The sequence below is a fragment of the Pangasianodon hypophthalmus genome, chromosome 15 (genome assembly GCF_027358585.1).
Source record: "Pangasianodon hypophthalmus isolate fPanHyp1 chromosome 15, fPanHyp1.pri, whole genome shotgun sequence".
NCBI classification, from domain to species: domain Eukaryota; kingdom Metazoa; phylum Chordata; class Actinopteri; order Siluriformes; family Pangasiidae; genus Pangasianodon; species Pangasianodon hypophthalmus.
Genome location: NC_069724.1, coordinates 12,194,583 through 12,210,029, shown reverse-complemented (window position 1 = coordinate 12,210,029; position 15,447 = coordinate 12,194,583). Strand labels below are relative to the sequence as shown.

The following is a 15,447-nucleotide window of genomic DNA, read 5'->3' as shown; positions in this document are numbered from 1 at the left end:
TTGGGTAAAATGGATATTATGTGTATTTCATTTTTAGATGGAGTGTTCAGGTAATCCATGCGTTATTAAACATTCAGAACAACATGGATGTTAAATATTTGGCCAACAAGCGCTTGAAGCCTACAAGGTGACCAACAGGGTAGATGTGTGTAATAAAGTGTAATAAGACCAACAGGGTAGATGTGTGTAATAAAGTGTAATAAGTGTGCACAGTGTTTAAAATCCTATCAACAATAACACATCTGATCCAGTCGCACCAGAACTATCTGAGCCACACACACAAACACATACACACATACACACTACCAACTGACTTACCGACTGTGTGTGTCAGATGTGTTATTGTTGATGGGATTTTAAACACTGTGTAGGTCACCTTGTTCTGTAATACAGAAAATAAACCACCACCCAAATAATATCTGCTCAGTGGTGGTCTCTTTCTATTAAAGGGGAGCTGACAGATTATACAGAACAACAGATGGGCTACAGTCAGTAATTTTACACCTACAAAGTGCACCTCATAAACAGTAATGAAACGAACACAGATTAATACTGCACTGCTAAAACCATCACGTCTTATAGTCATCTTCTATTGTAGATTGAGTAATTAAATATATTACAAAAGCACATCTGCTTCATGGCACATGCACTATTTTTGTTGTTTATAAACACAAAAAATAATATTTCAAATATTTAATGCTCTGCAAATATTATGCTCTTCTACAGTTTGCATTGTAACCAATAAATACCACAATACAGCAAAGATCTTTATTTAAAAAAAAAAAAAAAAAAATAGAAATGAGAAAGGTCCTGGGTGCACAAAATCTGTAGAAAAGTGCAATAACAATAAAAATGTAGAAAAGCACCCACAACCAATAATTGTCCAAAAACAAACCATAAAGAGGCAGCCAGCTGTGAAGGCACATAAAGCTACTCAAATCACAGAAGGGCGGCCCAACTGCTGTAATCTGTCTAATCACAGCAGAACGAAAGGTCACATCATTAATCAGGAGATTCATTTGTTTGCAGGGAAAATTTCCATGCAAAGTAAACTAAATGCACAAGTAAAAGGGAAAATAGCCAGTTTAAAAGTCTGCACGATTTTACACACAGCACATAAAGTCTTATAGCGAGGAGCACACCGCAGTCACACCCACCAACAACCACCATGATGGCACATCGCCCAAATCCTCTTCTCCAAAGCCACTACAGAGACGACTGGAAAACAACACGACACAGCCAAGCAAAAAAAAAATACGAAAAAAAACTGTGTGGATTTTGCACCACCCTTCTAAAACAAACGGTCCCTACCTCAATTCAAGCCAATAATCTCATGCTTTTTTTCCTCCTCTAAGAATTGGCTGCTGTGTCCTGAACAGACCTTTGCCATGTTAAATTTGCATCTATTCAAAATTCAAATCACTTCAATGGAAATGAACCGTCTCTGGCAATCTGCATGCTAAAACCTTTTGACCTAGCCAAACCAAAACAACAGAGCAGGACAAAGTAACAAAAACACACACACAAAGTGTGGGCGAGCAGGTGGGCCTGTCACGATACACCACTCCTGTTAACAAAAAGGCTGTGTATATACTGTTATTTTGATTCTGTTAGCCTGTTTTAGCCTGTTGATTGTGATTTTCTCTCACACGCATGTATAGAAAAAGAAAAATGCAGCTTAAAATTTAAAATGTATTTTAAAAAGTACCCAATTAAAGTAGGCCTACTCAAGCTTACCAAAATTTTTTTTTACCATTTTCTTTTACAATTTGAGCCAAACTTCCACAAAACAGCCACCATTCAATCTCTTACTGTTGTGAAACTGCATTTTTTTTTCACTATTTAGGCAAAATTGGTGTAAGAAAAAAAAAAAAAAAAAAAATGTTTTTTTTTCTAAAACACACCAAAGACTGTAGTAAAAAAAATAGCCTTAACTGATATGTAATATGGAATACTGATATGTTTCATATTATGATTAAAGGAGTGTTCCGGTGTTTTTCTTCCTGATCTGTATCTGCTATATCTGCAGTGTATGTTTGTTTCATCATAACCCTTTATTGTTCCAGTGTAACAATTTTAATATATTCAGTGGAGTTCAAAAGTTGCCCTTAGGCTGCTTTCACACTAGGTGTGTTTTAGTTAGTTGATACTAGCTAGGATTGATAAGAGCGTTGTTATGGTTACAGTGTGCTCTTTTTTTCATATCAGCACAAAAGGCACAGTGGCCAGCAATTTTTCTTTAAAGAAACATCAAGTGTGAAGGCAGCCTAAGACTTCCATTACCTTCCATTCTAAGTGAGTTTGGAGTAAACAGGTTTTCTGTCGTTTCTCAGTGCAGGGAAACGTGTTGAATTTTTGTCTGTGGTAATCACATATACACTACAGATACAGTGGATAGAAATTGAAAAGCAGTGGAAGAAGGCTGAGATAAAAGGACATTCGTTCGGTCTACAGCACCACAGGCGAAGCTGGAACGAGCATCAGTACGAAATGATTACTATGCATAACAAAACACAGAATCTGGCTGTACTTGACCTATAAACATGGCCCCAGAGACCCATAAAAGATAAAGCTTTCATATACCAGGTAATCTTTCATTTCAGGAAGAACAGCATGTTCAGGAGAGGAATTACTATACCTGAGCGCAATGGATGTTCCGTTCACAGATGCTGAGCAAGGTCTGCTCGGGCTAAAGCTCCCCTGGCGGGCATAGCGCATGTCCCCACAGCACAGGATCAAGAGAAAGGCTCTGCGAAAAGCCCGGTTCAGAAAGGCATAGAGGAATGGGTTTAAGCCCGAGTTAATGTATCCCAGCCACAGCCATGTGGTCCACATCTGCCACGGTACGCTGTACTGGATGAAGGGGTCCAGCACGTTAGTGATGAAGAACGGTGCCCAGCACAGGCAGAAGCAGCCCATGATGACTGCCAGCGTCTTGGCCGCCTTGGTCTCGATCTTCATGCGGCTGGAGCCGGGGTGTTCTTGACTGTAGTAAGAGGATATGGGAGTGGATCCGGCGCGCCGCAGCATCCGGATCTGCCGCGCGTGCTCCATAGCCGTCACATAGATGCGCTGATAGGCGAGGATCATCAGGCCCAGAGGCACATAGAAGGCCACAGCTGAGCAGACAAGGGCGTATGGTCGGTTCACCATGAATATGCAGGATGTCCTGTTTGAGCCGTGGCTGAGCTTCCTCTCCTCAATCTGGAGTATGAAACAATGGGGTTTTGTAAAATATTCCAAAAAACAGTACAAACAATAAGAGCTGGGCAATGTGACGATATGACAGTGATCATGATTTCTTCAATTTTCACCAGTGCAATGAGCAATTTGTGAAAATGTAGTTCAGTGGATGTTAAATACTTAGTGTGAAGTAGTGAAGTAGTTTAAAAGAATGGCTACTTTCGCTTTGTCTTTGTGTCTCCCTCACCCACTTTGTGTAATCCTTTTTAACATTGGACTGTCTTTGGACTGTAAAATCTGTTCATGGCTATTTGTTTGTTTCGCTATCCAGTTTTGCCTAAGTTGCCTGGATTTGAATGTTTTTCAGTGTCTAGCATCTGTATCAATATTTATAATTTGCGTAAATGCTAATGGGTTATGTGGGATGTGTCAGAAGAGCTGTTCTTCTACACATTATGAAACTCAGATGAAATGGTGGCCTCCTTTTGATTTAATGTTACAGCCTGTTGTGTGTCATGAGAATGTATTCATGTATTGTAGTGTGATATTTTTTTTTTCACTTATTCCACAACACCATTGAATTCTGGATTCTGATTCTGTCAGAAGGTGTTGATTAAGCTCTGAAAGTCATGCTGCTGCAAATCACACATTTATATTAATGAGATTCTTCTAATAAGTTAGCGTTTCTATAGCAACAGCTAACTGTAACTGTAACTCTAACTGCATGTTCTATAACATGCCAAGCTGTGTTTTTTTATTCTTATTATTCTGATTCATATGTACATATATATATATATATATATATATATATATATATATATATATATATATATATATATATATATATGTATGTATATATGATCTTTGAGAGAGAAAAGAGAGGCTGGTGAAGGAAGGACTGTTTACAGCTGCTATAACATAAGTGATTACAGGAACTACTTTTCTTGGACATTCCGCAACATTAAATGTAACTAAAGATGGATTAAAGATGGATAAAAAGCATGAGGTATTGTTCATTAATTAATAAAAAGGTAATTGTTGGCAAACTGCTATGGTATAAGAGGAATAAAACACTTAAAGATGTGCTGTTAAAATAATAAGGAAATAATCAACTTCAGTAACTGTGTAACTGTGCTTCAACACACCACACTGTCACTGATCAATTTTCTAGCACCAAACAGCACCATACCCTGTTTTTTTCTTACTTATTGTCCAAAATGATATGAGTGAATTTTATGCGATAGTTAGGTCAGATAATTCCTGATACTTACAATCTCCACTATTTCACTATTAACACATATTTAATCCACTGATTAAAAATGAGGTTCAGTTGTTATAATTAACTAATATTCTATACAGAACATACAGAACAGTTGTACAGTTGTAGGTCAGTTGTACAGGCGAAGTAGGAACTAAATTATCATTTCTCTCAGCAAGACTCCAGCCAGCTGCTCTCTAATGGACCCTGATCATAGATGGCATATGTAAAACTCAGGTCACAGCGGTAAAACTCAACTCGGCCCTGCAGCAGCCGCACATTAGCCAAATGAGCTCTTCCTCTCTTTTGTCAGCTTATACTAAAAATATCTGTCTTTGTGGAAACTTGCAGGGTAATTTTGCAGAACTGTATTTGTGTGCTGTCACGAGTCAATTCGTCTGACGAACACTTTCACAAGCAAAGCTCACACACTGACATCGATTATCCACTTACAATGTCCTCGATGCCAATGGCATTCCAGTTCTGCATGATGGGGAGGAAGGAGATGAACAAGGGGATAACCCAACATCCCCCCAGCATCAGAGACACTCTAACAGGCGTCATCTTGTTCCTGTAGACCAGGGGCTGGCAGCAGATTGCATAGTACCTGCCAAACATGAGAGAGATAAGTGAATATGTGGTGTGTGATTAATAGACATAATTGAGTAACAGGGTATCTTGCATAACCCCCCTAAAAACCCATAAACCAAATCTTGTACCGCTTTTTCATATTGATTTCACCCAACCTTGTGAATCACATCACTTTTTCATACTGTCACATTTTTTTCCTGACAGGCATGAGGCAAAAAAAAAAAAAAAACATATGAGTCATCACTCGGCGGCGTGGAGAGAGAAGAATGAATGGTGCCGTGGGATGAATAAAATTGCGAAGTCGGAGGCAAGGGTGCAAAAATGTGCATGTGTGAAAATGAGTGTGTGTGTGTGTGTGTGAGTGAGAGAGAGAGAGAGAGAGAGAGAGTGGGAGAAAGAACAAGTGTTGTTGCCGTATGGACCAGTTGCAGTACAAGAGACACAGCTGTTTCTCTAAAGCCATGCAGGATTGCATCATAATATATAAACACTAATATTATGCATGTTAAACACTACACGTTCACATCATCTCCTCAGGGCCACAAATGAAGACATGAAATGTCTTTTTGCTATTGTGGCCATATGCCATATGTTGCGTTATTTTTATCATATTCCATATAATATTATCGATATTATATACAATGAAATTTCTCTGGCATGTTCATACATTGGAGAAAACACTTAAAGGGGCAGTGAGTAATATTTTAAAAGAGTTTTCTGGGCTGTAATGATTATGTCAATTATGTTATGCCCTACATGTCTTCTATTTCTCAATACTATCATGCAACTGATTTGTTTCTTCATTTTCTGTTTATATTTGTCTGATCGAGAAAATTACCTCTGCCCTTACCAGAACTAGGCTACACAGTTTCACCCCTTTTCCTGATAAGGAAACTCACAGCCACACAGCGTTTCAACAGAAGGAAAGAAGCGGAAGTGGAAGCGGAAGACGTATCAGTGTTTTCATTGCAATTGGACTTCATCTCACTGGCAGCAGAGGACTACAAATAGTGTATAACAAACTGCTTCTTTTTTTCCATATTGAATAATAAATTGCTTGACATGGTGGTTTCACAAAAAACATGACTAAAAGCACAAAAGTGAAAACACAAAAATCTACACCTAGATCATATTAATATGCAAATTGAAAAAAAAAATGCTACTACACACTCCAACCAATGCTGCATGTCCTGCATTTGCATATCAGAGCTTCTCGGCCCTTATATTTTATGATGCAGTAACTCTTGTCTATCACATGTTCAGTAGACCCTATATTGCATTTAGAACAAGAAGCAAGACTGATGTGCTCAACCTGCTTGCAAACAATATCATGTAGAAAAATTGACAGTTTTCCACATAAAAGTATCCTCTTACTTTTCCGCATTGCCAGCAATAGATAAATATAATTCAGCAAAATGAATGCTGACAAATTTGATACCCTCTTACCCATGATTTCTTCAAGTTTGATATGTTCTTGGATCAACACCCCTTTGCTGTTTATTTTTTACCCAATCACTACCATCCGATGTCATCACACAGCACCTCCCACTGGTGCGTCCAAACGCCCCAGTTTTCATACATACAGAAAAGCTATTGCGTATCTCTGTGTTGTACTTCACAAAATTAAGCAGAAATTGTTATATATTGAAACATTGATTATATATATATATATATATACCTGCAGTCGACATTTAAGTCCAATCACCCTTAGTACTTAGTATATGCAGTTAAAAGGCCTGGTGATATAAGCTCACTAGTGCAATGCTTAGGTGAGCAATCATTAGCTAACTACACATCTAAACCAGTTCTTTGGTGATAACACTTTACAATACTGTTCAACAACTCATAGATAACTATGCAGGAACTAAGCAGGGATGAGTGAGTAGTTCTTCAACTACTAAGAATTACTTGATAATTGCTCAGTATGTATGTTAGTTCACTATTCCTTAAGCAGTAATTACTGAGTCTTACATTTCTCCTGCAGAAATACTAGCTAACCATGGCTCTTTTATAATAACTACAGATTCATTACTGATCACTCCAACAATAACTCCCAAAAGCAAAGCCTTACTTTCCTTCTGGAGATCTACTACCTTAATATACTTCAACCTATTTCAATATCTCAGTGTCTAAACAAGTTAATGTTTATATGAGTTATTACAGATCTCCTCAGAGGAGCACAGGGTCAGAGTGTTGTTTTTATTTAGCCAGCCAAGGTCTAAAGAAAAAAGATAGCTAACCATAACCTACAAAAGTACAATGCTGAAATGTAGCAATGAGGAACAAATGTTCTCCATTAACATACTTTTAATATTTCTTAAAAATAATTTTGTTTTAAATAACAAAAATAGTAATAAATTACCATGTGTAATACTGCTCCAAATCATTAACTATTGAAGAACAACACAATAACACTTTAGTCATTAGTAATGAGTTTCTGTGTGTTCCACTTTACAGTGCTGTTCCACATCATCATTAACTACTGAAGAACAACACAGTAATACTTCAGTTATTAGTATTGAGTTTCACTTTAATGTTTAAACTCATATCCATATAGTAAAAATACATGCAAACAACATTCTTAAGTGATTCATGCAACTTGCAGCTGTTACAAAACAGGGCTGAAAAATTAATGTAAAAGTTACATTCTAATTACTCAATTAAATAAAATAATAAAAAAATGAGTCAACATGAACAAACATTAACATTAACATACATTTGCTCGTATTACATTAAAAAAAAGAAAAAGAGCGACTCTACTAAGTGCCTGATCAAATGAATTGTATGAATAACTTAAGAATGTAGTTTGCATGTATTTTTACTATATGGGTATGAGTTTAAACAATAAAGTGGAACAGTATTATAAAGTGAAACACACAAAAACTCATTACTAATGAATGAAGTGTTACTGTGTTTTTCTTCAGTAGTTATTGATGATTAAACAGGTTTGAAGATTAAACATAATTGGAACAGTATTACACATGGTAATTCCTTTCTGCTTTTTATTATTTTAAACAAAATGGTAACACTTTATTTTAAGAAACACATATTAGCCATTAATTATGATCTTGTTCTTTGTTCAATAAAGCCCAAATTAGACACTCATAAATGAGACTTTTTTCATAAACACTCATATTGGGAATCTGTTTTGTGAAAAGGACTAATAAATGCATTATTAGCTGTGATAATTTTAAATATTTAAAAATATTAAATGCCCTTGTTAGGCAAATCATTCAGCCTGAAGTAATTATCTGTATTAACATCTCATTAGTGTATAACTGGCAATACCTATAGGTTGTACCTATAGTTTCTAGACTTCTGACGGCACTAATACTACAATACATGTCCCACATTTTAGGCTTATATACTCACTTTAGAATATGGGACACAAACTGTCTTAGTGAAAGCTTGTTTTGTGCTTGTTAGCTTCTAATCAGTGATAACTCAAACTCTATTTTAGAATATGAGACACATGTTGTATATATATACATATATATATATATATATATATATATATATATATATATATATATATATTAGTGACTTATTCAGCTTATTAAGATGTTGAACTTAGATGACTAATTCACGAATAATTTACAGAACACGGTTTTAACAAAGAATTTATTGTACATTATCACAACTAATAATGTATTTATTAGTCATTTTCACACAGCAGATCACCAATTATTATGGTAAATAAACTGGTTACAAGTATCTTATACAAGTATACTTTGGGTGTTACTGAGCAAATAACACAACTTTAATTAATGCCTAATATGTGTTCCTCAAAATAAACTGTTACTAACAAAATTACTTAAAAAATTTTTAAAGTAAGTTAACGGAGAATGTTTGTCACTTATTGCTACATTACAGCTTTATACTTTTGTAGGTTATTATTGTCCATTTCTTTCTTTAGACCTTGACTGGCTAAATAAAAGCAACACTCTGACCCTGCGCTCCTCCGAGGAGACCAATAATAAGACTGACACTGAGACACTGAGATGTTGGAACAGGTTGAGGTATATTAAAGTAGTAGGTCTCCAGGAGGAAGGTAAGACTTTGCTATAGGGAATTAATGTTGGTGTGATCAGTAATTATTCAGTAATTATTATAAAGAGACATAGTCAACTAGTGCAAGAGAAATATAAGATTCAGTAATTACTGCTTAAGACAGCAGTCATTTCTGCTTAGTTAATAGTGAACTCCTACTAACATACTTACTCAGAAATTAACTAGTAGTTCTTAGTAGTTAATAGGAATAAGATATGTGTTAACGAAGAAATACTCATTCAGTCCTGCTTAGTTCCTGCATAGTTACCTATGAGTTGTTGTCCATTATCATAATGTGTTTCCCATTTGGCCTTAAATGGTTGATAGATATGATCAATGTACCAAAAAAAATACAAGATTATAAAATTAAAGCTATATAAACATTTTTGTGTTTCAACACTGATTGGTGAATCCGGAGGAGCTCTTGACCAGGAGTCACACACACCAAAAAGATTTAATCATAAAACACACAATTTATTATGTTTAGTTCTTTCTTTTTTCTAAAATCAGGGACAGGCATTGGAGCCCTCATATTGTTTCTAAATATCATGCAGCAGGAGTCTTAAGAAAAATGAGAAATTCTATGAAAAATTGTAATCAGTCTGTGAATGCTGCAGTGCAAACTACACATTTATTTAAAAAAGCACACTGATAAAAGGAGCAAACAGGACACTGAATCTGAAGTGCATCCATACATACTTATGTCACAAAGCACCAATCAGATGTGAGTGATTAATAAACACAGACACATCAGCCTTGCACCATTGTGTGGGTTATCAGCATTGCTTTTCAATGACCTGCTCTAACGAGGGCTCTCTATCATTATGACAAAAAGCCCATGTTTACAACAAGAACATGCAGCCCAGGTGGCTAACAAGACAGCTATGTAATAAACAGGAAGTGCTTTGCAATTCAGCCCACAATGATTATTCTGAGTAGATGGCCAAATCTTAGTTTCACCTCTCGGGGGCTAGTTAATAAGACCTCATTTGCCTGCCTGATGCTCGTACCTGTCCAGGGCAATGCAGCACAGGTGCAGTATGGACGCTGTGGTGAGCAGCACATCCAGCGAGGTGCGCACCAGGCAAAACGTCTCTCCGTAACTCCAGTGGCCTGTGGTGAGCTCTATCGCCGCGAACGGCATCACTAAAAGAGCCACCAGGAGGTCTGCGAACGCCAGGGAGACAATGAAGTAGTTGGTCTTCTTCTTCCTAACATTTGGTTAAAGGGACAAGTCAATTAAATCAGATTTAGTCCTGTCAGTGCATCCTATGTTCCAAATATTCAACTTCCAATGGAGCTACAACTGCTTTTTTTTTTTTTTTTTTGTCATACAGAGTCAGACACCTCACCAGCAAGTCTGGTTGTAATAAACAACTCCACAAAGCCAATTAAATCATGCTGGTTCCACAATGCTAAACTGGTGGCTATAAGATTAATTTACCTGTTAGCTACATTAGCATCAAAACTAAAGAAGGCATACTTCAAACACCAGAAAGCTATAGCAATGTAGTCTCTCCAGCAGTAGCTATTTGATGTTAATAGCTAACAAGCTAGGTATGTATAGGCTAGGTATATATTATTTCAAGTAATAAAAACCAAACGCTAGCAAGTTAGCTAATACCAAGCTAATTGTGTTGCATATTATGTAATCTAATTGTCAAGATTGCTAGCAAGCTAATTAACTTTAAATAAAACCATTAGCCATGTGAGAAATGACAATGAGTAAATTGTGTGCGATTAGTGTCTGACATAAATAAATAAATGTAAATGTAATTATAATTATTTCAATTCAATTTATTAGCATTAATAATATTTTTTATTTAGATTTTTTACTCAGTAAAATTGCACTTGTAGAGGTTCAATAGCTCTGCAATCAATCTACTCAATACTATGATTTGTTTCAAATCCTGTTTGTGTGGAAGCACACGTGATGACTTGACAGGCGATAAATCAGTGTAAATTGATTCATTCATCGTTTGAGGGTCGCATCACTGACAGGAAATGCCCTCACCTCAGCTGTCTGTCCCTTGACAGAGCCACCATCACCAGCAGGTTACCAAGGACAGTCATAATGATAATAGATGCCAGGAAGAAGGTCAGAATGATCCTCTCCAGAGGGTTAAAAATGTGCTCACTCACCACTTCATCAACTGATCTGCAAGCAGTCAAAGGCAGAGGAATCAACACAGGAATATGCCTTTACGATATAATAAAAGTATTTTTTAAAAAGCATATAAGAAGTAGTGTAATGTGTGTCTTCTTACTCTTCTGTGGGGTCGGCCGTCGTGGCCATCACTGGTCATCTGCATGGAGACAGTCCGACGGGATTCCTCCACACTAAACACTGCAGCGCCTCTGCAAATACACAAAGCAAGCTCAATTTCTCACATCACAAAACTCAATCATGCTCCTGCAGCATGGAGTCCAAAGTGAGAGTACTGGGACCAAATCGTATCATAGCTTTCAGATCCAAACTTCTGAACAAACAAAGCACAATCCAAACATTTGCAATGTGTGCTCTCGAGATAATGTTCTCCTTTAACACCTTCACATCTACATTAAGATCTTTTAGTTAATCTTACATTATAATTTTGCAGTTTTATATGATCATGTTGTCATGTTGATGGTAATATCAATCAATACAAATCCACAGATTCAACATAACCTCATACAATCAGATGCATAGGATAGGCTCCATAACACTGAGTTATGTAAGGAATAAAACACTTGGGGATGTGCTGGTATAGGAAATGTATTAACATGTATTAAAGAATGACACATCATACATTTACCTTTTATAGTTACATTTATGTTGCGGATTGTCCAAAAAACAAGTTAGTTCCTGTTCTCACTTACATTAAAGCAGGTGTGGATAGTCGTTCCCTCACCAGCCTCTCTTTTTCTCTCCTGAAGTTAATAAGACATCAAAGTCTTATTCATGTGTACATTGTTACTATAGAAACGATAATGGTCTGTGGCTGCACTACTGTCAGAGCTGCTGTTATAGAAAATTAATCAACACCTTCTGACCAATTAGATTTGAGAATTCAACAGAGCTGGGTATACATGGCTTTATTATAAGACTAAATAAGATTAAACATGGTACTGGATGGAAAATCAAGAAGATCAAATAAGAACCACATGTCCTCATGCTGTATTAATGGCCTGTCATTCACTTTGTCCACTGTCATCCTTCTGACCTACACACATGCACACACACACACTCCATCATCATGCTATCAGCACAAGGGTCTAAGTGCTCTGGAGTGCTAGGTATTTTTATTTAGCAATCACATGATGGCCAAAAAGGAATGAGAACAGGTAACCTTTTAACCTTCATATGTTTAATAGCTGTAACCATTTAGCAAAACTTGTTAGCCATCACACAAGAGAGTATAATATCAACATGGATTAAAAGACTGGGAGGGTGCTGTTATAAGAAAATAATAAAACAATGGAGTAGTGTGATGAAGCAGAGTTACTGTTAAGACCCTGAAGTTGATTATTTTCCTGTAACAGCACATCTTATTCTTCTTATTCCACAGCAGTTTGCCAAAAATTAGCATTTTTTTTATTTATTAAAGAATAACACACCTTATAGAAGAATGATATCTTACAGAAGAATAAAGCGGGTCATAAATGAATGACACACTTTATTCATTTGTGTTATGGAATGGCCAGGAAACAGGTTAGTTCCTGTTATCACTAACATTATACCAGGCTTTCTTTTTTCATTTGTCTCTCTCTTTTATTTTAGATAAAAAGCCAAAAAGGCTATACCACTGACTGTTACAAAGCACTGACACTGCAGACTCCTTCCATAAATGTTAAATTAACAGAAAACATCATTATATGAATGCTTATATGGTTTTCTTTGTTAAATAACATTTTCTAAACTGCTTATTATTATGTTTATTACATGTACAATAAAAGTGCCATGTACAAGTAGTGCCATGTACAAGTCCCTGTGATTGAGCTGTTATAACCACCTCATTAATATAAATCTAATAATCTAACAAACCACTGTCAGTGGTTTGCACTGCTGCTCTGCTGTTAGAGTTGAATCAACACCTTCGGACCAATCAGAGTCCAGACTTCAACAATGCTAGAGTATAAAGGCATTATAATATAAAGACAACAAAATATGCTGCTAAAAATGAATAAAAAGAAACTCGATAAATTTTATTTTCTACTAAAAACATTTTCTGTTTTTGTTTCTGCTCTGACTTTCTATCTGTTTCAGAGTGTTTGGCGAGTTAATGTTAATGCTGACACTATAGTTAGCTACTTACCAATGCAACAAGTGGCTTTTCATGTTATTACAAAAAATAAAGACAAGCAGGGGTGGCTCATATCAGTGGGCTAGCATAGGTAAGTATCCCATGTCTTTCAAAGATTAAAAAAATCAGTATAAGGTTCCATTTTTGGCATCCACATCATCATATTTGCTGATAACAAATGTTTTAAAGAGCATTATTTGGGATTAAAGAGCATCATTCTGGGAATTTTAAACCGAGTGCAACAGTATCACCAGCAGTGAAAAACACACAGAATGAAATGAAGCGATGCTGTGGGCTAACTGTAACAAACCCAGTGCTATAGATTCATACAGCCTATCAGTGACAGTCATGTCAGGTGATTACACAGAGTGACACGCCCCCTTAGATTTGAGCTCATCAGTCATCATTAGTGGACTCATCAGTTGTCATCAGTCGTGTTATAAACTCAGTTGTGAGTGTAATGGGCGTGAACAATCTGTATTATTTACTCTATCATCCTTTTTCCCCTAAAATGTGTTTTTAGGAGAAGCTAAAAGTTGACAAGTTGGTTGACAAATTGACACAAAAGGACAGATGACAGTACTGTAACTTTAATGTTTTTTGGTTTGAAGGGTTACAACTTTTCTGTTTACCATTACAGCATTACAGGCTTGCAACACTAAAAAAATGCTAAATCACAACTTTAGTAATCCCCTTTATGTATGTGTGTGTGCACGCATGTGTGTATGTGTAATAGTTTGCCCCAATATCACTTACATTTACAACATTTAACAAACACCCTTATCCAGAGCAACTTACATTATCAATGTACTTCTTCTTATTCTTATGATTATTCCTACTACTTCTACTACTACTACTAATAATAATAACAGATCTCTGATGTATTGGTTAAACTAAATATTTAATTATCAAGCTATTTTTAGGTATTAGATTTTAGTACTCCCATCTAATATCACCACCAGCCACCACTGCTTTCAAGGCAAAAAGGAATATCAGAGTCGTGCAGTAATGACATGAGAAAGCGCAAGCTATTATTGTGCACTTTAGAATGTGACATAGATTTAATCGTCTCCAACCTTTCAGATTCTCTTACAAAAGAACGTTGCCAGGCTTTGAAGCTCATCATGAAAAGAAAAAAGACTGCATTATATAGCCTTATTCTAAAAAAATGTTCAAATACATTTAAACACTAAAGCTTTAGTGTTTAACAGATAGTGAAGTCAAATTATAGGTCAAATGAAGGTCAAATAAAGAAAATGCCTGTAAAATATATTATAATCAGCAGAGCACTATTATTTTTTTTTATCTTCTCAAAGCATGTGCACACACACACACACACACACACACACACACACACATGCACACACATGCACACACATGATTAACACCTCTACAGATGTGCAGGGATGATCAAGTGGTCCTGAAAGGCTGAGTACAGAAAAAACACACTACTTCATCATTACACTATTGGCCCACTGAGTGGTCAGCAGTGCAGGAGTGGAGTGAGGTTCGACTCGGTAAACACAGACGAGTTGTTTGCCCAGCTGGGAAAATCAACCAGGTATCGAAAAATTGTCACTTCTTTGCTACTGCTGCTGCTTTGTTTAATCCTTCGAATCAGGCCTGAGTTTACACAGCTGTGTATGCACATGGGTGACGAATTAAAAGTACAAACTGGTGGTCATGCAGTGGGGGGCATTTATTTTTGCTGGCATGGTTTGGGTCCACTTGTCTGCTTGACTGAACCATCACTACAAATCAATCCAAAGTTTTTCCCGACTGATCACCTTTCTGTTTCTATCCTGATGGGTGTGGTCTCTTACAGGATGACTCCGCCCTGAATGGTTTGATGCAGATGAAAATGATTGAAATCAGATGCTAAATCAGATCTGAATACATATATGACATTTCATACACTTTACAGGCTTGTTTTTTAAACCCATACTAATAAAAACTTAAGACTAGGATCCACTCAAACACACTATATTACTGATTAAGATTTCAGTCACAGAGCTTATTTGATTTATTTTGAATTTTAATACAGTTATTACAATTATTGGTAATGCCACACTATAAATGGTC

At 36.3% G+C, this 15,447-nt stretch overlaps 1 protein-coding gene across 1 annotated transcript in view; it reads right to left on the bottom strand.

Moving 5' to 3' along the window:
• The window catches only part of si:dkey-247m21.3 (5-hydroxytryptamine receptor 4), a 49,331-nt gene that overhangs the window by 25,304 nt on the left and 8,580 nt on the right, over positions 1 to 15,447 (bottom strand). The window contains exons 2-6 of the mRNA XM_026941275.3: positions 11,350 to 11,440; positions 11,097 to 11,240; positions 10,093 to 10,293; positions 4,895 to 5,048; positions 2,639 to 3,204 (exon numbers count right to left, since the gene is read on the bottom strand). Of these exons, the coding sequence (XP_026797076.1) occupies positions 2,639 to 3,204; positions 4,895 to 5,048; positions 10,093 to 10,293; positions 11,097 to 11,240; positions 11,350 to 11,378 (1,094 nt within the window). The 5' untranslated portion in view covers positions 11,379 to 11,440. The remainder of the gene's footprint in view (positions 1 to 2,638; positions 3,205 to 4,894; positions 5,049 to 10,092; positions 10,294 to 11,096; positions 11,241 to 11,349; positions 11,441 to 15,447) is intronic.